The 27,574-nt window shown below is 28.3% G+C and overlaps 1 protein-coding gene across 1 annotated transcript; it reads right to left on the bottom strand.

Moving 5' to 3' along the window:
* Positions 1–478: 478 nt before the first annotated feature.
* Positions 479–24,944, bottom strand: LOC122511115 (prostatic spermine-binding protein-like). The gene is made up of 2 exons (XM_043626175.1): positions 24,940–24,944; positions 479–788 (listed from the first exon to the last, which is right to left on the bottom strand). The coding sequence occupies exons 1-2, from the start codon at positions 24,942–24,944 to the stop codon at positions 479–481; spliced, it is 315 nt and encodes a 104-aa protein (XP_043482110.1).
* Between the last annotated feature and the right edge of the window lie 2,630 nt (positions 24,945–27,574).

Raw genomic sequence — 27,574 nt, 5'->3', positions numbered from 1 at the left:
TAGCAGAAATTTCTTTAACAAATATTTCTTGAGCAAAAATATTTCTGTAAGATAGTGTTCAAAGGTAGATATTATTCAATTTCTAGAAATGGGTTTAAAGAAAACAAATTAATTTTCGATAGAATGCAGGTGAATAATTTATTGAGATTTATAAAAAGGAAGAGTGAAATAAGGGAGCAAGCTGAAGGTTGGTAAGTTAAGGGATGATAGACACCATTTTGTTTTGCGGTTGGAATGCGCTGTGTGTAGGGGTTGATACTCGTTCTGCGCATCGTCTTGCGGTTGGTTTGCGGTCTAGGGGGTGGCTAGGACCGATCATTGGCCGTGGGGGTGTTGGGGGTGGTTTTTGGGGGTGTGGTGGCACCTTGCGGTTTGCGGGTTGATCTGTTACCAGGAGACAAGGGAGGGTGTACACTTCTCTTATCGACCTTCCATTGGCTGTCGGACAATCTCAAGACTAAAAGCTACTGACAGCAAGTCACCTTCGTCTCTTTTCAATCTCTTCATCATTGGCATCACTGTTATCAGTGTCATCAGCGTCATCAGTCCCATCAGTGTCATCACTGTTATCAATGTCATCATTGTCATCATTGTCATCAATGTCATCAATCTCATCAATGTCATTAGTATCATCAGTGCCATTAGTGTCATCAGTGTCGTTAGTGTTATCAGTCTCATTAGTGTCATCAGTGTCATTATCACTGTTTTCTTTGTCATCAATGTTATCAGTGTCATTAGTGTCATCCTCACTGTCCTCTTTGTCATCAATGTCATTAGTGTCATCATCACTGTCATTATAGTCAACTAAATCTCAAAAATTTATCACTTTTTAATCGTTACGATCTAATAGAATATAAAAATCCAAAAAAAATTTTTTAACTAATGCATCCAAATGAGTAAAATAAACACTGTTGTAAAATAAATCACGTAAAAAATAATTTCTGTATACAATAAGTTAAGGGAGAAAGGAATAAACTATTTATCAACATTATGTTATTTTGGTGCAACAACTATTTATTAACAGTACGTTATTTTAAGAGAGAAAGGTTTTTAATTTTAACGTTCTTTTTAGAAGAAAAATGATTTAAATAATTTTTTTTCGGGGCAAAAAAAGGCTTTCTCTGGTTGAGGTATATGGTGTGTTACTTACCCTCTTGAAGAGAAAGCTACCTCTGGCGTTTAATTACGCGTCCCCCTAACTCTGCGAGAGCTCCCTTTCATTAAGGCAATAATTTTAATAATTTTTATCTTTTCGTATAATCTGTCTAATTAAAATTACGCTTTGATCGTGAATCTCCTCTCGAGGCTTTCACCCCTCTATCTTTGAGAAAATTTTCATACACAATTTATACACGACGATACAATTGTAAAAGAAAATGGAATTGTTAAAAAAGGAAGAAAAAATACAATTTTTGGAATAATGTAGAAATAAAATTGAAAGAAATAAAAAAAATTCAGTGAAAATAAAAATACAATAAATTTTTAATAATTTATATCTGACTACACTTAATTCTTACTACTAAAATAGGAATTTTAATAATTATGTCTGACTATTCCTTATTTTTAGTACTGTGAAAAAATGTTTAATATTTATGTTTGACTATACTTGATTTTTACTACTGTGATAAAAATTTTAATATCTTTGTCTGAGTAAACGAGAGTTTTACTACTTAAACAGGAATTCTAATAATTATTTCTGACTATTCCTGAGTTTTACCACTGCAATCAAATTTTCAGTATTTTTGTCTGACTAAACTTGATTTTTTCTACTACAGGAGTTTCGATAATTATGTTTGACTAAAATTGATTGTTACCACTAGAACACAAATTTTAATAATTATGTCTGACTATTCCTGATTTTTACTACTTTCATTTTAATTTCAATAATTATGTCTGACTAAAATTGATTTTTACTACTAGAACACCAATTTTAATATTAATGTCTGACTATACTTGATTTTTACTACTATGATATTTAAAGTCTAATTACAAAATTTCACCTCAGTGAAAAATACAATACAAATAAAAATAAAATACTGATAAAAATACAGTACTAATAAAAAAAACTAATGATTAAAATTCAGTGCTAAGAAAAGTTCACTGCTGATACAATTACACTACTGATAAAAATGCAGTACTAAAAAAATACATAACCTGTAAAAATACAGAAGCATTAAAAATACACTATCGAATAAAAATGCAAAACAAAAAAATACAAAGAACCTAATTAAAAAAAATTGTCTTTTAAAAATTTTACTACAGAAATTATTTTCTGCACTTATAATTTACTTTAGTTAAAAAATATTTCCCAATTTATTATTAAGCATCAAAAAAAGGCAACGAAGAGATTTTAAAGTCCTTTTTTGTAAAAAAAAAAAAAAAACTCGCAATCCTTGATGGAAATGTTGAAAAGAAGAAATGTCTTTGGAATCGTTATTGGCATTCGACTAACGTTACCCATTCCAAAGTCACTTTTCAAAAGTTTTTCAGTATTTTCTCTCTTTCTCAGTTTTGTGTGTCTATTTTCTCTGTCTTTCGTTCGTGTGCTCCTTTTTTTTGCAGCCTGCGCAAAGAGATATCTTCAGAGCGAGAGTGAGCGAGAGAAAGAGAGAGCAAGAGTGGAGAAGGAAATGGGGGTATGAGTTTTGGCTGAGTTAGGGAAAAGCTCGTATTCAAATGTTGATGAAATTGACCAGACGAGCTTTGATCTGGCCTCTTCAAATATTCGCCAAGAGATTGAAGTGAACATCTGAGAAGAGAGCGAGAATTATCTTTCTCGCTTTTCCTAGGAAAAGGAAATTTAGTGCAGGTCGTGAATGTTGCTCTTATATTCTCGAAACTTGCTTATGTACCTGTAAGACCTCAAAGATCAATTAGAATTTTCTTCTTTTCGCTTTTACGTTGCAAAAATTCAAATAGGCTCATCTCAAAAGGTTTCGCTTCTCAAAGAGAGTATGATTAAGCCTTTTTTTTTGGAGGAAAAATATTTTTTTCTCTACTGTGCTTTGAATTAAATTATTCTTTATTATTAACTCATTTTTTTTTAAATATGAAAATTGAGACAAACAAAGAATCAAAACGTTGCTTCGCAACACTTTTTGTCTCAATTTTGATATTCTTAGAAAAAAACTGTAAAAGAAAAAATTGTTTCGATTATTAAAAAATGGTTATTAATAAATTGTGTTGATTATTAAAAAATGTTTATTAATCGATTGTTTTTAAGATTAAAAAAGGTAATTAATAAATTGTTATGAGTTTAAAAAAAACTGTTATTAATAAACCATTTAGATTATCAAGAGATTTTTTTACTTTGTCTAATCAATGTTTCATTGAATGTAATTTTGGCCCAAGTAAATGTATATTTTTAATCACAAGGTTTGCAATTCAAGACGGTGAGTGAAAGAGGGAAAAATTGTAGAGCTACACGGCCCCTTCCATTTAGAGTTTTAATATTTAAAAAGCGCATCTGAAATATGTCGATTCTAAAACATAAATAGCAGGGTTGTAGTTCGTGCTCTTTTCTCAGAAAAAGTCTCCTTCTCTATCCTCTTATAGAATTCTCTCAAGTCTCGAATGATTTATTCGTCACGTTACTTTCACGCGCTAGGCGAGGTTTACCGTCGAGAGAAAGAGAGAGAGAGAGAATTTGCATTTTGTTCAATTCAAAGAATAGTTGAGAAAAAAAATACTCTTCTCACATCTTTCTTTTATATCAAACTTTTTCTTTTCGAATCAGAAATTTAAGAAATTGACCAAAAATAAATGGATTCGAATGAAATTACTTTAAAACACTACTTTATAAAATAATGTAAAAAAACTAAAAAAGTGTAAAAAATACTGTAAGAAATACTGTAAACAATATAGTCAAAATATTACTAAAAATACTGTAAGAAAAACTGTAAAGAATAGTGTAAAAATACTGTAAAAATAGTGTAAGAAATACTGTCAAGAGTAGTGTAAAAATACTACATTCTAAAATACTGTAAATATACTGTAATAAATACTGTAATAACTATTGTCAATAATATAGTGTAAAAGTACTGAAAAAATACTGTAAAAAATACTGACAAGAATAGTGTAAAAATTCTGTAAGAAATAGTGTCAATAATAGTGTAAAAATACTGAAAAAATACTACTGAAAAGACTAAGAAATTCTGTAAATAATATTGTACAGTCAGAAATAATTATTAGAATTCCAGTTCTAGTTGTAAAAATCAAGTTTAGTCAGACGAAAATAGTAAAATTTATATCACAGTAGTAAAAATAAGGAATAGTCAGACATAATTATTAAAATTGCTGTTCTAGTAGTAAAAATCAATTTTAGTCAGACATAATTATTAAAACTCCTGTAGTAGTAAGAATCAAGTTAAATCAGGCAAAAACATTTCAATTTTTCGTAAAGTAGTAAAAAATAAATACATTTAGACGAAAATATAAGAATTTCTGTTATTTGTACAAAAGAAGTAGTTATAATACTGTATAGTCAAACATAAATATTAAAATATTAATGACAGTAATAATAATAAGGAATAATCAGACATAATTACTAAAACTCCTATTCTAGTAGTAAAAATCAATTTCAGTCAGACATAATTATTAAATCTCCTGTATAGTAGTAAAAATCAAGTTTAGTCAGACAAAAATACTAAAAATTTCATTACAGTGGAAAAAATCAAGTATAGTCAAAAATAATTATTAGAATTCCTGTTCTAGTAGTAAAAATAAAGTTTAGTCAGACAAAAATATTTAAATTTCTATAACAGTAGTAAAAATAAGGAATAGTCAGACATAATTATTAAAATTGCTGTTCTAGTAGTAAAAATCAATTTTAGTCAGACATAATTATTTAAATTCCTGTAGTAGTAAAAATCAAGTTTAATCAGGCAAAAACATTTAAAATTTATATCACAGTAGTAAAAATAAGGAATAGTCTGACATAATTATTGAAACTCCTGTAGAAGTAAAAATCAAGTTTAGTCAGACAAAAATACTAAAAATTTGATTGCAATGGTAAAAATCAGATTAATTAATTAATCAAATACTAAAAATACTGTAAAAAAATATCAAGAATATTTTTAAAATACTGTAAAAAATAGTATAAAAAAATACCACCAAAAATATTGTAAGAAATACTGTAAAAAATAGTGTAAATATATTACAAAAAAAAACTGTAAAAATTTTGCAAAAATACGAAAGAAATATTTAAGAATAATGTTTCTTAGAAAAAAAAGATGGAATTTGACTTTTCTCCATCTGTTTGCAAACACTTGATGGTGAATTCTGAACGATAATGTTGGTACACGTATGAAACCTATGGCACCTTCCAAGAACCCCTTAAACGTGAATTTGATATTCGTAAATCTGTCGGGCGTTTTCCATAAATCAAAACTTACCCTCGCTTACACAAGGGGAATGAACGGTCAGGAAAATTCACTCCCTTTCAAAAGAGAAGTCTGCAACATCCGCTCGACATCTTCTCTCTCTTAAAAATTGATTTCCACCCCTATCAAATGTTGTCTTTTTTCAAACTTTTTATTGTACTCTTTATAGACCTTAAATTCGACTCCATGAACACTGTTTATTATTTCTCTCTCTATGAATAATTTTCATAATAATTTTATAATTTTAATTTATAATTCATAATATAAAATTATAAATATTATAATATAATATTGTAATTTATATTTATAATAATTATAATTTTATAATTTATTATAAAATCTGTTTATAAAATTTTTTATAGAATTTTATACTTTTTAATACTTAATTTTTTTGATAATTTCAACAAATATTTTGTTTACAATTTCATTAAATTAATTTTAGATAATTTATTGAAATTATTGAAAAAACTTCTTAGTTCAGTAATTAATAAGAAAAGTAACAATTTTAAGAATCGGGTTTTTTCAATATTAATAATAAAATTCTTTTTCATAATTTCTACATTGATAATGAATTTTTTTCCATGGTTAATAATAAAATTCTTTTGAATAAAATTTTTAATAAAATTTTTTTTGAATAAAAGGAAAATGAAAAAAAAAATTCAGAGAGACGAATATAGAGACTTATAAATTAATCAATGTGAATTTTCTCCGAATATATATAATAATTTAGTCCGGGATGACCAATATTAAAAGGGTAAAATACATAACGGAATGTGAATAGGAATGGGAGTTTTGAGCAAATACGAACAAGTTGCTGTGAGCCGTGGCTGGAAACGATGCACGGAATTCTTGGCGGGAGTCATGGCGCCCTTAATTAAAAATCCAACAACCCTCAAAAACGACCCAAACCCACCTATACAGTGTTAAGGGTGGCAGACCAGCTGGTTGCACGTTGACGCAGACCGCATTCTTTCGTTTAATTCCCGCGAATTTATAGGAGAGCGTTGCGACTAACACTACTGCCTGTTGTGTCCGGGCAAAAAAAAAAAAAAAAGAATTACTCGCACTGGTAATTGAATTCGACGCACGACACTCAAGAGACAAGAATCTTTTGTTGTATCTTTTTTACTTTTTTTCATTTTTGCATACTTTAATTTTTGTTTAATTTAATTTCGAATATAAATAGATGAAAGAAATTTAAAATATAATAATTTTTTCCCGAAGGCTCGCCCGAAGGTGGCAGTCAACCTTTAGTCAACTGGATCTACTCTCCTTTCGAATTTTCTAGAAACAATAAAATAACAATAAAATAATGTCTAAAAAATTTAATGTACATTTATTGATAAATTTTATTTTCTTCCACAATTTACGAAATATAATTTAAATTTAAATGTTTAAGAAATTTCTTAAAGGAAATTTCTTAACCATTTAAATTTAAATTATATTTCGTAAATTGTGAAAGAAAAAAAAATTTGAATTGCCACGACAAATAAAAATTCCCGTTTTAAGAGAAACATACGTCATTGCTATAAAAATTAAAAAGAGCAAGGAGAAAAGAAGTGCAAGGGAATGGGGTTGAAAAGTGTTTTACGTTTTACCAAAGGAAGGGTACAGTCATGACGGCACTCCTTAGGACGAGGGTAACCGAGCAGCAGTAAAGACGAAAGGAGCACTAAGACCGGGTCGAAATAATTAAACCGGCGCAAGTTTTTACGACAAGGTGTTCATTACCTTGGGTAATTAAGACGCCCCTTAACTAGACCCGCTATCCACCCCCGGGGGCGGTAAACCAACTTCTCAGTCAGTGTCGGAGGGAAGTAGTGATAGGGAAGGGTCGAGAAGGAAAGTTTTCTTTTTTTTTCTTATATAAAGAGACTCCCTGTTATTGGTGATTATGGCTACACAGGGACTGAGTCTCCAGATACCTGGACTCTGTTATCGTTTTAATTGGCTCCTCGTTAATACCTCCTTAGGGTAAATCTTCACAAGCAAACTATACACATTTTTTTCATGTTTTTACAAATCTGTTTTTTTTCTATTTTTTCTGTTAATTTACTTTTTATATTTGTTTATATATTTTTTTCAATTTTTTTTCGACTATTTTATTTATTTTCCTTTTCTTTCCTTCACTGTAAAAAGAAAGGTACTTATTTACCAATTTTTGAACCATTTTTATTTTTTTATGTACCAATTTTTTTACTAAATCGTAATTTGGTTCTATTTTAATACCGAAATCAGCTTTAACTAAGAACCTTTTTTTTACAGTGTTATTTCATATACAGATGTTTTCTTTGAATAATTATAACTTTATAATAGTAAAAATAATTTTTTTCTATTATTAATTTTATTACTGTTATTAGTTATGTCTGACTAAACATGTTTTTTACTACTTAGAACTATATAAAACTGTCAATAATCAGTGTCATATATTACTAAGTAGTAAAAATCAGTTTTCGTCAGACGTAACCGTATACATTATTATAAGTTTATGGTCCTAAGTAGTACAAGTAGTTTTTATTTAGACGAAAGTATTTAATTTTATCTGTAACATTCAGACAAATCTCTAGATATTATTAAATTTGTCTCTGTTAATAAGATAATAAGCAGGACATTTTTGATAATCATAATAATGTTAATAAAAAATATAGGTAATGTTCGGACAATTAAAAGCTATTAAATTCGTTAAATTAAATATTTCAACTTTAAAATATCATTAATTTGAAAAACGTACATTTTTGTTTACAGTAGTAAAGGACAGTATAGCCAGACGCCATTTTTTTTATTTTTACAAAAAAAGTAGTAAAAAAAGTATTTGGCAGACACGACTCATATTATTTTGATGTAATATAATTATTTTTAAATAGTAAAAATCAAGTATTGTCAGACGCAAATATTAAAATTTGGATAACAGTAGTAAAAATAAGAAATAATCGGAAACAATTACTGAAACTCGTATTCTAGTAGTAAAAATCGAGTATAGTAAGACATAAAGAGTAAAATTTCTGTTTGAGTAGCAAAAATGAAGTATAGTCAGACATAAAGAGTAAAATTTCTGTTTAAGTAGTAAAAACAATAAATAGTCTGACATAATGATTAAAATTCTTGTTCTAATAGTAAGACTCAATTATAGTCAGTCCTAAATATTATAATTTCTGTTTAAGTAGTAAAAATCAAGTATAGTCAGACATAAATATTAAAATTTTCTGTAACAGTAGTCAGACATAAATATTAAACCTTTATTTACTTAATAAAAATATAGTCAGAAATAAAGTCAGACAATAATGTTATAATTTCTATTAGTTTACAAAAGTAGTAAAAATAAGTATTAAACAGACAATATTTTTACAGCTGTTTGTAAAATTATCACTAAATAGAAAAATTTAGTTTTTGTAAAATGTTACTATAGAAATTAATAAATTTGTAAGCTATTATATTTTATTTTTAGAATGTTTTTAATATTTACAAAAAGGGGATAATATTATTGAATGGTGAAAATCAACTATAGTTAGACTCACTAATATAAAATTTTATTATTTTATATAAGATGTGGAATTAAGTATTTGTTCGGCAAAAACATTATTATTTTCTGGTAATATAAATATTATCATACTAATTATTCCACTGAAAATTATTATACTAATCTAATAAGTATAGTCAAAAGCAGGTCTAGTCCGACATAGATTGTAAAAATTATGTTTATTTATGTCATAAATTAATGTTTCTTAAATGAAATAAAGATATATATTCGTTAGAAAATAATGATTTTATTTAAATAATACTTGTCCTTTAGTAGTAAGAATTTAAATTAGTCAGACATAAATATTTAAAATTCAATAATAATAGTAAAAATCAAGTATGGTCAAAGGTAACTATTAAAATTTCTTCTCTAGTAGTAAGAATCAAGTATAGTCAGACGTAATTATTAAATTTCCTGTTCTAGTAGTAAAAATGAAGTTTTGTCAGACTTAATTATTGAAACACCTGTAGTAGTAAAATTCAAGTTTAGTCAGACAAAAATACTAAAAATTTAATTTTAGTAGTAAAAATCAAGTATAGTCAGACATAATTATTAGAATTCATGTTTTAGTAGTAAAAATCAAGTTTAATTACCAAAAATTTGATTGCAGTGGTAAAAATCAAGTATAGTCAGACATAAATAGTAAAATTCATGTTATAGAAGTAAAAATAAGAAATAGTCAAATATAATGATTAAAATTTTGGTTCAAGTAGTAAAAATCAAGTATAGTCAGACCTAAATATTATAATTTCTGTTTTAGTAATAAAAATCATGTATAGTCAGACATTACGAATTTTTTTTATAATATTAATTCAAAATCGCAAATCGGTTTACTAATGTTGCCCTGATAAGAAAGAGAACTAATGTAGGATTAATCATTGAAAATTGTCCCGTCTCCAAGTGCGGGATAAACGACTAACTTTCTAGAACCCTTAATGTCAACAAATGCGAAGTGACAGCATTATCGACGATCCAAATATAATAATAGCAAAGACCTTACTAAGCCAGGACTTCCACTAGCATTACCTCAACCCTGATCTTGCATTAATATTAGAGGTCCTTGATAGACGTGGCTTAGAAGCATTTCCAAATTTACGTAATCCCCAATTTTTGCAATTATTGTTGCACTCTTTCCCTTAGTTACAACATTTATATCGATACCTTTCATTTTCACAACAATCTAACCGCCAAACTGTCGCACCAAGTCGTTCGTCATTTTTTTTTAATCGTTCCTCCTTTTTTTTTGCTATCAAACAATTTTCAAAACAAACATAGATCACTGAGTTTCGGGAAAATTTTCTGAATCCAATTCAGATAAAAATTCGTTAGATGAATGAATAAAAGTGTCGAAATACCAATTCTCCAATTCCCTTGGATCATAGAGTATGAGAAAAAGAAAGAAAAGTTACTGTTTCATGAAGAATGGCGACACTCAATCACGCCAAGACAACAGCCTGGGAGGCGGCGTCCGAAACAATGCGAAACAAACGGCCCCCGGGGGCGGATATTAGTTTTTCGATTTCTCCAACTTCGTCTCTCTCTCATCCTTTTCTCGTTCACCCTCAATTCCTCTCTAAAGGGTGGAGACCCCCCCCTTTCTCCCCAATTTCCAACGGACTTTTCTCGCGTATTTTTCTCCAGTCATATTTTTAACTTGACACATTTATCATTTTTAAACGATCCGAGGAATCGAACTCACGTACCACTGTTTTTTCTTTTTTTTTTTTTTTGTTGGTGCGGCTTTGATTCACTGGTCTTTCTCATTCTCGATTTAAAAAACCTCTCAGGAGACGAAAAGGGACAGTTTTTCCTAGTGGAATTTTGTCCAGTGTGAGTTTGAAAAAAAAAACCCCTTCGTCAATGGATGGGTCATAATTTCTCGAAAGGTGGTGGAATTTCCCGTGGTATTCTCTAACTCGTATAACATGGAAATCTACCATGTTCTTCATCATTCCGTCTCTCTTTTTCTTTCTTTCTCTTTTTCTCTTTCACACAATTCGATGCTATTTCAACCTTATGGGGAAAAAAATTCTCTCTTTGCACTCGACTCGCGTGCACTTTGGCTTATTAAGAGTTTGATTCTCTTTTCACAATTCTTTCAATTTTCACACTATTCCATAGATTTTTGCTAGGGGGCCAGTTAGCAATGTCCCACAACCGCCGTAGATCATTGTTGCAGAGGCAATGAGTTATATTCCCTAAAACGTACGACTACGGTTTCGAAACTCATCTCCTCTCCGCACATGCTTGTCGTCACGCTTTGCTACCAATCATCTTGAGACTTTTGTTACCATTCATCAATGAAGTAATTATTAATATACATTTTTTCCATATTGTTTAATAAAGGAGTAAAAATCTAAGAGAAATGTATTTTTAATCTTTGTCATTCATTCTTTCAAAACTATTCATTCTTTAACACGAAAATAAGTTTTTTTTTGTAAAAAAGTAGTAAAAATCAAGTATAGGCAGACATAAATATTAAAATTTCTATCACAGTAGTAAAAATAAGGAATAGTCAGACATAATTATTAAAATTCCTGTTCTAGTAGTAAAAATCAAATGTAATCAGATATAATTACTAAAACTCCTATTCTTCTACTAATAAAAATAAGGAAGTATCAGATATAATTACTAAAATGTATGTTCTAGTAGTAAAAATGAAGTATAGTCAGACATAATAATTAAAATTTCTATCACAGTAGTAAAAATAAGGAATAGTCAGACATAATTATTAAAATTCCTGTTCTAGTAGTGAGAATTAAGTATAGTCAGACATAAATATTGAAAATTCGATAATAATAGTAAAAATCAAGTATTGTCAAAGATAATTATTAAAAATTCTTCTCTAGTAGTAAGAATCAAGTATAGTCAGACAAAAAATTAAAATTTCTGTTGAAGTGGTAATAATCAAGCATAGTTAGACATAAGCATTACAATTTTTCTATAAGTAGTAAAAAATAAATACATTCAGACGAAAATATAAGAATTTCTGTTATTTGGACAAAAGAAGTAGTAATGATTATGTATAGTCAGACATAAATAATAAAATTTTAATAACAGTAATAAAAATAAAGAATAATCAGACATAATTACTAAAACTCCTATTTTAGTAGTAAAAATCAATTTCAGTCAGACATAATTATTAAATCTCCTGTAGTAGTAAAAATCAAGTTTATTCAGACAAAAATATTATAATTTCTGTTCTAGTAGTAAGAAATAAGTATAGTCAGACGTGAATAGTAAAATTTATGTTTCAGTAGTAAAAATCAATTATAGTCAGACATAAATATTAAAAATTCTATCACAGTAGTAAAAATAAGAAATAGTTAGTCATAACTATTAAAATTACTATTCTAATACTAAAAATCAAGTATAATTAAACATAAATAAGGAAATTTCTATTACAGCAGTAAAAATAATTAGAATAATTAGAATAATTAGACATAATTACTAAAGCTCCTATTTTAGTAGTAATAATCAAGTATAGTCAAACATAATTATTAAAATTCCTATTCTAGTAGTAAGAAGCAGGTAAAGTCAGACATAATTATCAAAAATTTATTTTTTAGGAGTAAAACTGGCGTTTAGTCAGACAGAAATACAAAAATTTGATTATAGTAGTAAAAATAAAGTATAGTCAGACATAAATTTTACAATAACTGTAACAGTTTTAAAAATCAGGTATAGTCAGATATAAATATGATAATTTTTCTTTGAGTAGTAAAAAAGTAATTGGTAGTCCAGATTAATTTTATTTTGATCTAATATAATTACTTTTAAGTAGTAAGAATCAAGTATAGTCAGTCATAAATATTATAACTTGTTTCAGTAGAAAAAATCAAGTATAGTCAGACTTAAATGTCCTAGTAGTAAGAATCAGGTTTAGTCAGACAAGAATACTAAAAATTTGATAATAGTGTAAAAATCAAGTATTGTCAAACATAATCATAAAAATTTCTTTTCTAGTAGTAAAATTTAAGTTTAGTCAGTCAAAAATATTAAAAATTTGATTACAGTTGTAAAAATCAAGTATAGTCAGACAAAATTATTAGAATTCCTGTTCTAGTAGTAAAAAATAAGTATAGTCAGACGTAAATAGTAAAATTTATGTTTCAGTAGTAAAAATCAAGTAAAGTCAGACATAAATATTAAAATTTCTATCGCAGTAGTAAAAATAAGAAATAGTCAGACATAAATATTAGTTTTTCGTTAACTAGGTTTAAATCTTTACTATGAAAATGGTTAATAATTATTAAAGAATAGATTTTATAAAAATAACCAAAACATGAAAAATTTTATTTTCAGAAGAATTTCCTAAAAATTATTATTCATTATATTTCACTATATAAGACAAAATTTATAATTGTAAATATAAATTTGGTTTTAACCTAAATTTCCATTTTAGTTTACAAGGGTAAAATAACTGTACACTGCTCCCAACGTGCTGCTCCACGAAGTGCCCCTTAATAATTGGTAAACATTCCTAAGATCCAGGACCACCGGTTGGATTAGCAATCTGGTGTTCTCGAGTATCGAGGCCTAACGCTTGCAAACCCACGATTAGGACGCGATAATTCGGCCAGCACAGCATAGATCTAATGGCTCTGTAGAAACACCGCTGCCAGACTCGAATTAGTGTTTACTACTTGGCTTACCGAGAATCCCTGTTACTACTGTTGACTCTGTCTCCATTCTCCGTCCATTAATCAATTCTAATCATAACCAAAATCAAACAGCAATTCAACATTAAAAATAAAAATTGGTAGACAAAAAACTATTACTAAAAATATTCTAAATAAAAAATGTTTTCTACTTTCAATTTGTTCTGTTCAACTACAAAAACCTGATCTTTGCCAAAAACTACAAATCTTTCTAGAAACGAAAAAAAGGATTTATAAAATATACGTATTTTTTAAAATAAATAATAATGAATATTTCAAAAAATATTAGAAACAAATATTATTAATAATATTTATAATTTTATTACTACGTAATGATTACATTATTACTACGTAATAAATATTGTGAATCTAAACATCAATATAAAATAAATCTAAATAAGGTCAGAAGAAAATAAAAATAAATTTCAAAGTAACCAAATACGTGGAGTAGCAAATGGGCTCGTTACTCTGTTACTTTATGTAAATTGCAGTACCTATCGTACGAACGCTAATGACAATTTAAATGCATAGGATTAAAGTTTCGACGAGAGTACGCAGCATACTTCCGTTTTACACGATAGTCGAATGCCGAATAACACTCCCCCTCTCACTCCCCCCCAACCAAAACCCCGATCGTCCCAACGTGCCTCGCTTCATCCCCTATGGGCTACCACCGATTCGACTAACTAGACGCCTACCTACCCCACTACTAACCACCGAGGTTAGCCGACCTAAAAAAAACTAACACTGTTCCATTCACTGTATAATCGGTCCTTTTCAAAATGCCTCTACATTTACTGTAATTAATAACAATTAAATACTTTTTAACCTACATTTATTGAACACTTGTCTAAAAAAATGATTTTTCAATTGTATCTGGTTTTTTCAGAAATAGATAAATTATTTTATGAATAGAATAAATTATTTAAAAATACGGATTTTACGGACTAAAAATGAAAAATTACGGAATAATTACTGAAAAATTTATACCCAGTCCGAGTCAAATAAAAAAACTACTTAAAAATAGAAATAAAATTTTTTAATTATTATAAAACATGAAGAAATCGATTACTCCGAGTCTTCGACTCAAAGTAATCGTTTTCCTCATGTTTCATATAATAATTAAAAATGGCAAATTGATAAAATCATTATTTTATATTATAAGAATTACTTCTTCAAAATTATCTTCATCATTTCAATTCAATTATTATTTTTAAGAATTTTTCACTAAAATTTTTCTCTGAATCAATTAATTTTTAAAAAAGTTCTATAATTTTCAAAATCCATTTTTTTACAATATTTAAATTTACAAGATTTCAATTATTCGTACATTCTTCAATTAAATATAATTAATTTAAAAATTTACGAATAATTGAAAATAAAAACTGCAAATAATAAAAAAATAATAATTCATATCATTCAAATAGCAAAAAAACATTTTTTTCAAAATTCAATTATTTCTAAACATTCACGCTATATTGCTTTTCATATTCAATTATTATCTTAAATTTTAACTGAAATTCATTTGTAAATCAATTTTTAATAGAAAATTCTAATAAAATTCAATTATTTAAATACAAAAATAAATAATTTATTGAACAATTGAATTTTTCTTAAAATTTTAAATTCAAAATTCTCATAAAGAATTTTACCAACATATTTTTAAATAATTGAATTCTTTCGACGATTTTTAATAAAATTTATAAGAATAATTACATTTTTCGAGAAATTCGATTAAATTGTATTAAAAATAATTGAAATTCTGCATTGAGTTTTATTAATTAGGAAAATAATTGAATTTTTAAGAAGAATTTTACCATTTTTTAAAATAGTTAAATTTCTGCGAAGGATTTTATTATTCTTGAAAACAATTGAATTTCTACAATAATTTGTAACTTCTCAAAAATTAAATTCTTTTTAGTGTTAACTAAAATTTTTCTATAAATCCAATATTTTTATTAATTTTTGAAATAGTTTTTTGAGAATTTTTAAATTCATTTGTTTCTATAACTGAAATTCATTTTTAAATCAATTTTTGTTATCAAATTCTACTAGAATTTAATATTTTAAATACAAAAATTAATTTATTGTATATTTGAATGTTTCTTAAAATTAAATTCTCATAAAGAATTTTATTAACAAATTTTTAAATAATTCGTCAAACGAATTTGACGAATTTTAATAAAATTTTTAAAAATATTTATATTGAGTACTCATTATATTTATTGAGGAATTTGATTAAAATTTTATTAAATTTAAAAATAATTGAAATTTTGCGATGAATTTTACTATTTATGAAAATAATTAAATTCCTAAAAAGAATTTTATTATTTAGAAAAATAATTGAATCCCTGTAAAAATGTTATTAATTACAAAAATAATTGAATTATATTGCAAAGAAATTAATAAAAAATTTGTAAGTAATTCAATTTCTGTATACATTTTTATTATTTTATGAAAATAATACATATTAAAAATCATTAAATTGAGGAAAATTTGCAAAAATAATTGAAATTTTGATAAGAATGTTCTTAAAATTTTTAAAAATAATTGAATTTCGGCGAATAATTTTATTATTTATAAAAATAATTGAAATTTTGACAAAAATTCTAAATAATTTTTTAACAGAATTGAATTTCTGTTAAGAATTTTATTACTTTTGAAAATAATTAAATTTTGCAATCATTTATAATTTCTCTAAAATTTTCCAAATTATATCGTACAATTTACGAAAATTTTGTCTTTCTTTAATCAAATTACGGACTTTACGGACCTTTTTTAAATAAACTGACTTTTAAGGTCTTGAATCAAATTTATTCTATAGAATAATTCTAGTGAAATTCTATAGAACATTTTCAGCTTTACTATTTACTATTTTTGTAACAAACGCAGAAATGTATGTCTGACTAAATTTGATTTTTACTACTAAAACAAACACTTTTCTATTTATGTCCGACTATACTTGATTTTTACTACTTACAGGTCGGTAATAAAACTTAATAGAGTAATTAGCATTGATTAACTATAATCTTAATAGAGTCATCTGCAGAAATTTACAATTTTATATTCGTCAAGAATTCAAGATATTGACAAAAAAGTGTTTATTATTTAAAGATAGAAAATTGAAGATTTTCGTAGTAATTTTTAACGAATTTCTGTAAAAAAAAAACAGTAAGCGTATTACATGGAAATTTCCAAAAGTGAAAAAAATTTCCCTCTTTAAAAATTCGGATTCTTGTAAATTACACTTCCATTTATTGGAATATTAACAGAACAATAGTGTGTAATTAAAAAAAAAGCTGATACAAATACAATTTCGAATTTTGTAATCAACTTAAGACATTCCAATTGATGATATATTGAGAATTCCATTTGAGGAGAGTTAATAAACAGCGATCATTACTTAGTTAGTCAGTGATTAATTCGATAAGTCGATACCTCAAATATCTCTGGACTGGTTTCGTGGTATATATATATGTAGACACACACGCGCGTACGTAAACAGGTGTTCTCCACTGGTACAATTAGGCGCGTATGCGTTGCGTATGTCGCAAATGGAGATTGGGCAGGGTGAGTATCGGTATTCGGTTAATTATGATCCCTCTCCAGCTCTACATGAATTCTTGACACAGGGGGTGTTGCAACTCCCGTGCCAAGCGGTCCTGTCATATCGCCAAGAGCAATGCTACCAAACCTCACACCATTTTCATATCTGCCTATACATATATAACATCATTATTGAATATGGTCTACATTCACCAATTCTTCCCCACCCCCAATCCTCTTACCAAAAATAATTGCATATCATTATTAAATTTCATTATTCATTTAAATAGAAATTTTTTTCAATTACTTTCAATTTCCTGTCTTACTCTACTTGACTTTCTACTGCTATAGCACAAATTTTCTATTTATGACTGACTATACTTGATTTTAACTACTGAAACAGAAAGTTTACTATTCACGTCTGACTATACTTAATTCTTACTACTATAACAGGAGTTTTAATAATTATCTCTGACTAAACTTAATACTAGAACAAGGGTTTTAATAATTATGTCTGACTTTACTTGATTCTTATTACTAGAAAAGGAATTTTAATAGTTATGTCTGACTATAGTCGATTTTTACTACTAAAACAGTAATTTTAATATTTATGTCTACGTATTCCTTTTTTTTACTACTGTGATAAAACTTTTAATATTTATGTCTGACTATACTTGATTTTTACTACTGAAACATAAATTTTACTATTTACGTCTGACTATACTTATTTCTTTCTACTAGAACAGGAATTCAAATAATTATGTCTGATGACTATACTTGATTTTTACAACTGTAATCAAATTTTTAATATTTTTGACTAACTAAACTTAAATTTTACTACTAGAACAGAAATTTTTATGATTATGTTTGACTATACTTGATTTTTACACTATTATCAAATTTTTAGTATTCTTGACCGACTAAACTTGATTCTTCCTACTAGTAAAGAAGTTTTAACAATTGCGTCTGACTATACTTGATTACAACTAACAACAGGAATTTTAATAATTTTGTCTGAGTATTTCTTATTTTTACTATAATAACAAAAATTTTAATATTTATGTCTGACTATACTTAATTTTCACTACTAGAATAAGAGTTTTAGATATAATGTTTGAGTATTTAGTTTTTTTACTACTGTGATAGAAGTTTCAATATTTAAGTCTGACTATACTTGATTCTTACTACTAGGATCGGTATTTTAATAATTTCGTCCTACAATACTTTATTTTTACTAATTAACAATAGTTTTTACTATTTCTGTCTTAATAAAGTTGAATTTTACTACTACAACAGAAATTTTAATATTTATGCCTGACTATACTTGATTTTTACCACTATTATCAAATTTTTAGTATTTTTGCCTGACTATAATTAATTCTTACTAGTTAAAAAGCAATATTAATAATTATGTTTGAGTGTACTAGATTTTTCCTAGTAGGACTAGTAATTTAATAATAATGTCTGACTACATCTTATTTTTCCTAGTATAATAAGAGTTTTAATAATTATGTCTGACTATACTTGATTTTTTCTACTATAATCAAATATTTAGTTTTTTTGTCTGACTAATCGTCAAGTTTACTACTAGAAAAGGAGTTTTAATAATTATGCCTGACTATACTTGATTTTTTCTACTATAATCTAATTTTTTGTATTTTTGTCTGACTAAACATCAGTTTTATTACTGAAACATAAGTTTTAATAATTATGTCTGACTGTACTTGAGTTTTACTACTGTAATGAATTTTTTAGTATTTTTGTCTAACTAAACCTAATTTTTACTACTAGAACAAAAGAATTAATGATTATGCCTGACTATATTAAATTCTTACTACTTAAAAAGTAATATTAATAATTATGTCTGACTATACCTTATTTTTCCTAATATAATCAAAAATTTCTATATTGACGTCTGACTAAACGTGATTTTTTACTACTTTAATCAAATTTTCTATATTTATGTCTTACTTAACGTCAGTTTAACTACTGTAAAATTAATTTTAATAATTACGTTTGAGTGTACTTGAGTTTTACTACTATAATAAAATTTTTAGTAATTTTGTCTGACTAAACGTCAGTTTTACTACTGAAGCATAAATTTTTGATAACTTTGTCTGACTGTACTTACTTCTTACTACTAGAATTAAAGTTTTAATAATTATGTTTGACTAAACTTGCTTTTAACTACTAGAATAGGAGTTTCAATAATTATGTCTGACAATGTCTGATTTTTACTACTGAAACCGTTTATTTTAAAATTTATGTCTTACTATACACGATTATAATTACTATAACAAAAATTTTATTATTTGTGTCTGACTATAGTTGATTTTTACTACTAATAAGTAGTATATTTTGGACTGTAGACCATAATTAACGTAATAGTGTCGCCATATGTTGTGCAATTTTTGCAAAAGTTTATTAAAAATGTGAATACAATTCCTCTTTCGATATTTCAAGAAATTGTCAAGGAAAATAATGTAATTTGTAATGCATTATGTCAAATTTATTTTCTACATTATGTTCGCACAGTGCGCTTCAATGACTTGGAAGTATACATTCCAAAGCATTGGGTTTTAGAACGGAATTAATGTAGTTTTAGTAAATTTGTAAATTATACATGAACTTGTTATGTATCTGTTGTATTTTATTCCTTTTTTTTAGTAAAAGTTTATTTTTTCTATTAACGTAGAGTTAACGTGACTTATTAGCAAACAATTATTCAATTTTAACTGTCCTTTATTTATAAAAAAAGAAAAAGAAATTTTTATATAGATACAAATTTTAAAGTTTTAATTCTAAATTTAATTATAAAATTTTTGAAAAAAATTAATTTTTAAAATTAAAAGTTTAATTAAATTGAAAATTAAACGTTGCTTTCATTATATGTATAAAAATATAATATTTTAGTATTGGAACAATGAGAATGAAAATTTACAATGTCATGTTTGATATTAAGATATTTTGATCGGTGTTTCCTGTCCCGTTTACAATACAAATAGAAAGCAGGTCAAAATAATTTTTGCCGCAAGGCTTTTGAAAGTAGCAGTTTGCTTCGACTTTAATCATGCCGATTCGAAGAGAGTATGAGAGAGAGAGAAAGAGAGTCAACTTCTATAGTCTGTTACTAACGTCGTCGCGGAAGATGGTCTTGTGAAAAATATTGCTCGTTTCATGGGGAATCGACGCTGGGGGCTGTTATATGGATGGGGGTTGTATTTAATTAAACCCCCAGGGGCTGCTTGATCGAGCATCAATACCTAGTGGCTCTCAACTAGTCTCAACGTTTCCTTCCATTAGTTCATATCCTGTCTTCGAGACAGTCATACATCTAATTTACTAATTTACATAAATTATCAGTTTCCCCTCTTTAAAAAAGCAACTATTCCTGACTCTCAATATCAAATTTTCTTTTTTTTTTTATTTTCGATAAATGAAACATATTTATTTTCAAAACATAAAATATCTTTATTTTCAGTTTTTTTCCATTACAGACAGAAAATTTACCCACCGAAAAGGTAATATTTCCAGGCATTTATCTACAAACGTAGAGAAATACCTCGAAAATATTTCAAAAAATTTTTTGCATTTACTTCGAAAATTTTTCTACTTTTATTTAAATTTACTCCAGGGGAATTTTGACAAATATTGAAAAATCTATGTGGAGAAAAGTAATTAATGCAATTTTTGGGGTGAAGGAAAAAAATTATCTACTTCAACAAAATTAGAATAAAATTTTTTTTTAATTTTCGAGATTGTTTGGTCAAAGGAAAAAAAATTGAGAACCTCGGTAAAGAATTGCTGTTAGTATAGAGATTTGTAAGGTCTTATTAGCGATTTAAGGGAGTACACACTTTCTGAAAAAAAAAAATTCTCTTCCCTAAATCGGCTTCGACTTGATCCGGGGAATTAAAAAAGACTAAATTCGCTTATACTCCCGGTTCCTTTAGCGTTTCATCTTTCTATATTCCCCTTTAGAAAGCCAATCGACTCTTTGGGAATTTCGTCGAATTATAAACCGAGGAAAAAAAAGAGAAGACAAGTAGAGAATAATTACTCAATAAAAGTAGAGGAAGAGGGGAATTTTACGGATATCCAGATTGAGAAAAGAGGTGCGTATTTTCAATGAATGTTTGTCATATCGTTTGTTAAAATTAAGTATAATCAGACATTTATTTTTGATGTTTTTTCAAAAGTAGTAGACGTAAGTATTAGTCAGACGCTACGAATTTTACTTTCTTGTAATTGTAGCACTAGAAAGTAGAAGAAAATACAGTATAGTCAGACGTAAATAGTAAAATTACTGTTTAAGTAGTAAAAATCAAGTATAATCAGGCAAAAATAGTAAAATTTCTGTTTTAGTAGTAAAATTCAAGTACAGTCCGACAAACATACATAAAAATTTGATTATTTTAGTAAAAATCAAATATACTCAGACGTAATTATTAAAATTTCTCTCCTAGTAGTAAGAAACAAGTATAATCAGACATAAGTAGTAAAGTTACAGTTTTAGTAGTAAATATCAAGTATAGTCAGACATAAATTTTAAAATAAACGGTTACAGTAGTAAAAATCAGGTCTACTCAGAAATAAATTTTAAAATAAACGTTTACAGTAGTAAAAATCAGGCACAGTCAGACATAATTATTAAAACTGCTATTCTAGTAGTAAAAATCAAGTATGGTCAGTCATGAATAGTAAAGTTACAGTTCAAGTAGTAATAATCAAGTATAGTCAGACATAAATAGTAAAATTATTGTTTGAGTAGTAAAAATCAGATATAGTCAGGCATGAACAGTAAAGGTACTTTTTAAGAAGGAATAATCAATTACAGTAAACATAGTTATCAAAACTCCTATTCTAGTAGTAAAAATCAAGTATTGTCAGACGTAATTATAAAAAATTTGATTGTAGTAGTAAAAATTAAGTAAAGCCAGACATAAATATTAAAATTTCTATCATAGTAGAAAAATGAGGAATAGCCAGACGCAAATATTAAAATTCAAGTTCTTGTAGTAAAAATGAACATTAGCCAGACACAAATATGGAAAATTTGGTTACAGTAGAAGCAAAAAATAAGTATAAACAAACATAATTATTAAAATTTCTTTTGTAGTAGTAAAAATCAATTATAGTCAGACAAAATTGTTACATTTCATGTTTTAGTAGTAAACATCAAGTTTAGTCAGACACAAATGTTACAATTTATGTTACAGTAGTAAAAATAATGAATAGTCAGATATAATTATTTAAGCTCCTGAAGTAGTAAAAGTCAAGTTTAGTCAGTCAATTATTAAAAATTTAATTGTAGTAGTAAAAATCAAGTATTGTTACTAAATAATTTTATTAAATATTAAAATTTCTATCATAGTAGTAAACATCAAGTATAGTCAGACATAATTATTAAAATGTCTTTTCTAGTAGTAAGAAACAGGTATAGTCAGACATAAATATTAAAATTTCTGTCATAGTAGTAAAAATCAAGTATAGTCAGACATAATTATTAAAATGTCTTTTCTAGTAGTGTAAGAAACAAGTATAGTCAGGCATAATTATTAAAACTCTTTCTTAATAGGATGCAATTTAAATAATAATTTAAATTGTAAGACAAAAATACTAAAAATTTGATTATACTAGGAAAAATTAATTTTAGTTAGACAAAACTACTAAAAAATTGATTGTAGTAGTAAAAATAAAGTATAGTCAGACGTAATTATTAAAATTCATATCACAGTAGTGAAAATCAAGTATAGTCAGACATAATTATTAAAATGCATTTTCTAGTAGTAAGAAGCGAGTATTATCAGGCATAATTATTAAAACTCCTTTTCTAGTAGTAAACTTGACGATTAGTCAGACAAAAAAACTAAAAATTTGATTATAGTAGTAATTATCATATAAAGTCAGACATAAATAATTAAATTCCTCTCTTAGTAGTAACAATCAAGTATAGTCAGACATAATTGCTTTAATTTTTCTTTCAGTAGTAAAAATCAATTATAATCAGACATTAACATTTATCTTTTATATATTTATTACTTTATTTTTCATTAATTATCTATTTGTAATTTATTCGCAAATTTTTTCGTAATTTATTTCCTCGTCGTGAAATTTTTTGCATGCAAGTTCGAAACCGGGGAGAAGAATGTTAAACATTTGGGAAGTTTAGGTCCTCCTCAAGTGCGGATGTTTCGAATGAAGATGATCAGGTATACGTTCTACTAATCCATAACCCCCTCGAGATCTGCATGGATCTCGACATCGTGGTAACTATCGGGGGGGGTGGAGTGGGGTACGGGAAGATCCTAATTCTCCGACAGACATCTCAATAACGCGAGCCTAGAGTTCTCGAGGTGTGCACTCTCCCACTCCACCTTTAAGTTGAATCCTTGCTGGTTCAACTATAGGAGAACTATATCTACACTATCTCGGCAATCGCAAGTTACGAACTAGGAGGTGATCCCAGAGTGGGAGGAAGATGACTTGGGAAAGGGTAAGGTGCTGAAGGAGAGAGAGAGAAGAAGAGAGAGAAGGAGAGAGAGAAGGAAAGACGGAGAGAGAGAGAAACCGAGTGTGAGACAGACGGAGAGGGGGGAGAGAAAAGGAGTGAGTGAGAGAGAGACAGAGAGTGGAAAAAGGGGAATGAGAATGTTGGAGGAATGGGTAGCTGTACGTCGATAGAGCGGCGCGCCGCGGAGGCCAAGATACGACACCGCCGCCACCGCCGGCAGACCCGTAAAGGGGCGACCCTGGGGTTGGTGGGTCGGGGGTGGATCGCCCTCATCCTCTTACACTCTTAGCTTGCAAGAAGTGCGACAAAGGCATCTGCAGTCGAGAACAAGGACGCTCGATATCCCCTTCCTTTTCCTTCAGCTTCAGCTCTTGTCGTCACTACCACCACTACTGCCGCTGCTACTGCTACTACTACTACTACTGCCACTGCACACTTTCGTCTTTTACTCCAATTTTTCTTCCTCTTCCTTTTCTTCGTTTTTTCCCCTTTTTTGGTGGACAGGCAGATGTTACACCAAGGGACGTATAAGTGCACGAGACTCTTTCTCTCCAGACGGAATTTTTAATCGCAAACCCAGCACGTAGAACAAGAATCCTCGCAATCTCACTCTTTATCCTATTTCCATTTACAAACTATATACAATCATACAACTTTCTCAGATCTCCGAAAGAATTTTCCACCTTCCAATCACGAGTCCAGTTTGATCTTTTTTAAAAATATCCAAGTCTGCAAAAAAACAATTTAATAACATAATCATAAATTAAAGAATTTATAATTATAATAAAGGATCTCGGACGTTAAAGATTATTTAACTAATTATATAATTATAAATAATGTAAGAATGATTTTAAAGAAAGAAATAGGACAGGAAAAAGTTAGTTGACTCCAACAATGATTTGAAGAGAGACAAATTGAAGGGATTTTTTTTCCTCGCTTTTGGGAAAGACCAGTGGTTTCCTGGCGACGACATCCCTTGACTTTAGTCGCGTTATACACGCGTGACTGCACTCTCACGTACATCAAGAACCTGAGGTCTTTCTCTTTGTAAGTAAAGTCGACGAGGTCGCCGGTTACACGATGCCCAAGGTGTATCGTTACTTCCTACCGCTTTGAACCAGAAGCGAAAGGGGTCGGGAAAAGGCAAAGAGGGCGGCAAGGAGGGATACCTCTTAGCCGCGTTAATGCCATAAGAGGGGAAACGTTAATTAATAATTGCACGAGGGTGCTTTCCTCCTCCTCCTCACTCTCTCCTCTGTACGTATATACATATATAGAGGAGACGTGAAATCCAAAGATCATACATGCATCTCAACTCACCTCATTTTCATTTTTATTCCAATCAAGTTTTTTTTAAGGTCCAAAATTTCAAAGATTCGAAAAGAAAATTTATGGAGAAATAATTCTTTTAGAAGATTGTCTAATTAAAATATTAAAATTACAACGAATTGATAGCAAGAATGTCAAGCAAAAAGTAAATTTTACCATATTTTTGGTGTCAATTAGATACTTTCAAGGGAGGTGTGAAAAAGGACGAAAGAAAGACGAAAAAAGAAAAAGGTGAAGAAATAAGAAAAAATAAAAAAGACGAGCAATGAAGCAATGAAAACAAAGAAAAAGAGGAAGAAAAAAGAAGAAGACAAAGAGAAAAGAAAAGAAAACAGAGAGAAGTATGATAAAAAAGAAAAGAACAAAAAAAGAAAATTCAAGAAAAAAGGCGATGAAATAAGGAAAGAAAACAGAAGAAGGGGAGTAAAGAAGAGAAAAAAACAGAGAAAAAAAAGAAAAGAACAAAAAAGTGAATAAAGAAGAAAAGATAACAGAATAATGTAATTTTTAAAAATTAAAATATAATAGTAAAAATCAAGTATAAATATAGATAATTATTAAACTTCCTTTTCAAGTAGTAAGAATCAAGTAAAGTCAGCCATAAATATTGAAACTTCATAAAAAATAATAAAATTCAAAAGAATTTGATTAAAACTTCTTTTTATGAAAATTTTGATCTTCTGCTAATCGGCGGCTGTGGTTACATTTTTAAAAACGCTTAAAAATGGCAAAAAAATTTTTATCGTCTATGATGTTGTTCAGCAACATCCCAGCAACAATCTAGGTTGTCAGCAGTCTACAAAAAATAATAAAATTCAAAAGAATTTGATTAAAACGTCTTTTTATGAAAATTTTGATCTTCTGCTAATCGGCGGCTGTGGTTACTTTTTTTTAAAGCGCTTAAAAATTACAAAAAATTTTCTATCGTCTAGGATGTTGTTCACCAACATCCCAGCAACAATCTAGGTTCTTAGCACTCGATAAAAAATAATAAAATGCAAAAGAATTTGATTAAAACGTCTTTTTATGAAAATTCTGATCTTCTGCTAGTTGGCGGCTGTGGTTACTTTTTTTTAAAAGTCCTTAAAAATTACAGAAACTTTTTCTATCGTCCAGGATGTTGTTCTTCAACATCCCAGCAACATTTTAGGTTGTTAGCATTCCATAAAAAAATAAAATTCAAACGAATTTGATTAAAACGTCTTTTTATGAAAATTCTGATCTTCTGCTAGTCGGCGGCTGTGGTTACTTTTTTTTAAAGCGCTTAAAAATTACAAAAAATTTTCTATCGTCCAGGATGTTTTTCAGCAACATCCCAGCAACAATCTAGAATGTTTTTATTCAATAAAAAAATAATAAAATTGATAACCCACGTTAAAAAGTTCCCGGGAATTGGACAGAAAAATTCCCGGGAGTCACTCTCGAGAAATTCTCGGAACTCTTCCGGGAAATTCCCGGGAATTTTTCGAGAGTGACTATCGGGAATTTCTTAGTCTAATTCGCGGGAACTTTTTCACCTGGGTAGAAAGGATATAGTCAAGGGTTAAATGGTTATTCATTAGTAAGTTATCATCTAATTTATTGAAGGATAATGAAAATAAATCTGAGAAAAAGGTAAAGAAAGAAAAAAAGGAGAAGAAAAGAGGAATAGGCGAACACGAAGAAAATATAGCAAAAGAAGACGATGAAAGAACAAAAGAAAACCAAAAAAGCGAACAAATAGTATTGAAAGACGGAGAAAAAGATGAAGAAAAAAAGAAGAATGAGAAGAAAGAAGAAAAGAAAAACAGAAAGAAAAAAGAAGAAAGAGAAAAAAAAGTCGTTTCCCCTTCTCAGCCAAGTTGTGCTTTCCGAATTTTTCCAGCACATGTAGTGACAAGTGTTCGAAGCGAATAGAACAAGCATTCACCGATTTTAAGGAACAATGGGAACGTATCGATATAGAGGCGAATAAGCTGCGAGTTGTCGTTTCAGTAAGCCAAAAGGGTTGCGCCCTTTGCTGAGTCCAGGCACCTAGAACGTGTCCTGGGGTTCGAGAGGGACTGAGGATTCAAGCGGGTTGGCAAGGACGGGGTTAGCTGTCAGGGAGATAAATCGGCTCCGGCTTAATTAAATCTTCTTCGGTGCTACCCGCCCGCTGGCTGCCGGACACCATTCTCCTAGGGTCGAATTGTTTCGAAGATATCAACCCTGATTTAGAACCATGTGTATTCCCTAAGTATACTAACACAATACCCACAATCATACCTCTCAAGACTCCGCCAGTAATCTCGATATGACCATTCGTAATGTTATCATTTTTGCTTCCGTTTCAAATATTCGAAATTTGCAAATTCTCATGTTGGTTATATATTTTCATTATTATTATCCTTTTTTTTATTGCCTCGAATGTTATTTAACTCATAGTTTTTGTGCAGATATCAAATTGAGACAAAAAAACGTGATCGCCTTGCAACACTTTCGATTCGTTTTTTGTTTCAATTTGATATCCTTAGAAAAAATGTCCTGCTTTCTAAAAGACAATTTTATTATAGTAGTATAAATCAAGTATAGTCAGACATAATTATTAAAACTCCTGTTCTAGTAGTAAAATTCAAGTTTAGTCAGACATAATTATTGAGATTTA

The sequence above is a fragment of the Leptopilina heterotoma genome, unplaced genomic scaffold (assembly GCF_015476425.1).
Source record: "Leptopilina heterotoma isolate Lh14 unplaced genomic scaffold, ASM1547642v1 Lhet_80, whole genome shotgun sequence".
Classification (NCBI taxonomy): Eukaryota; Metazoa; Arthropoda; class Insecta; order Hymenoptera; family Figitidae; genus Leptopilina; species Leptopilina heterotoma.
Note: the sequence above shows the minus strand (reverse complement) of the source record. Positions and strands in the feature narration are given on the sequence as shown.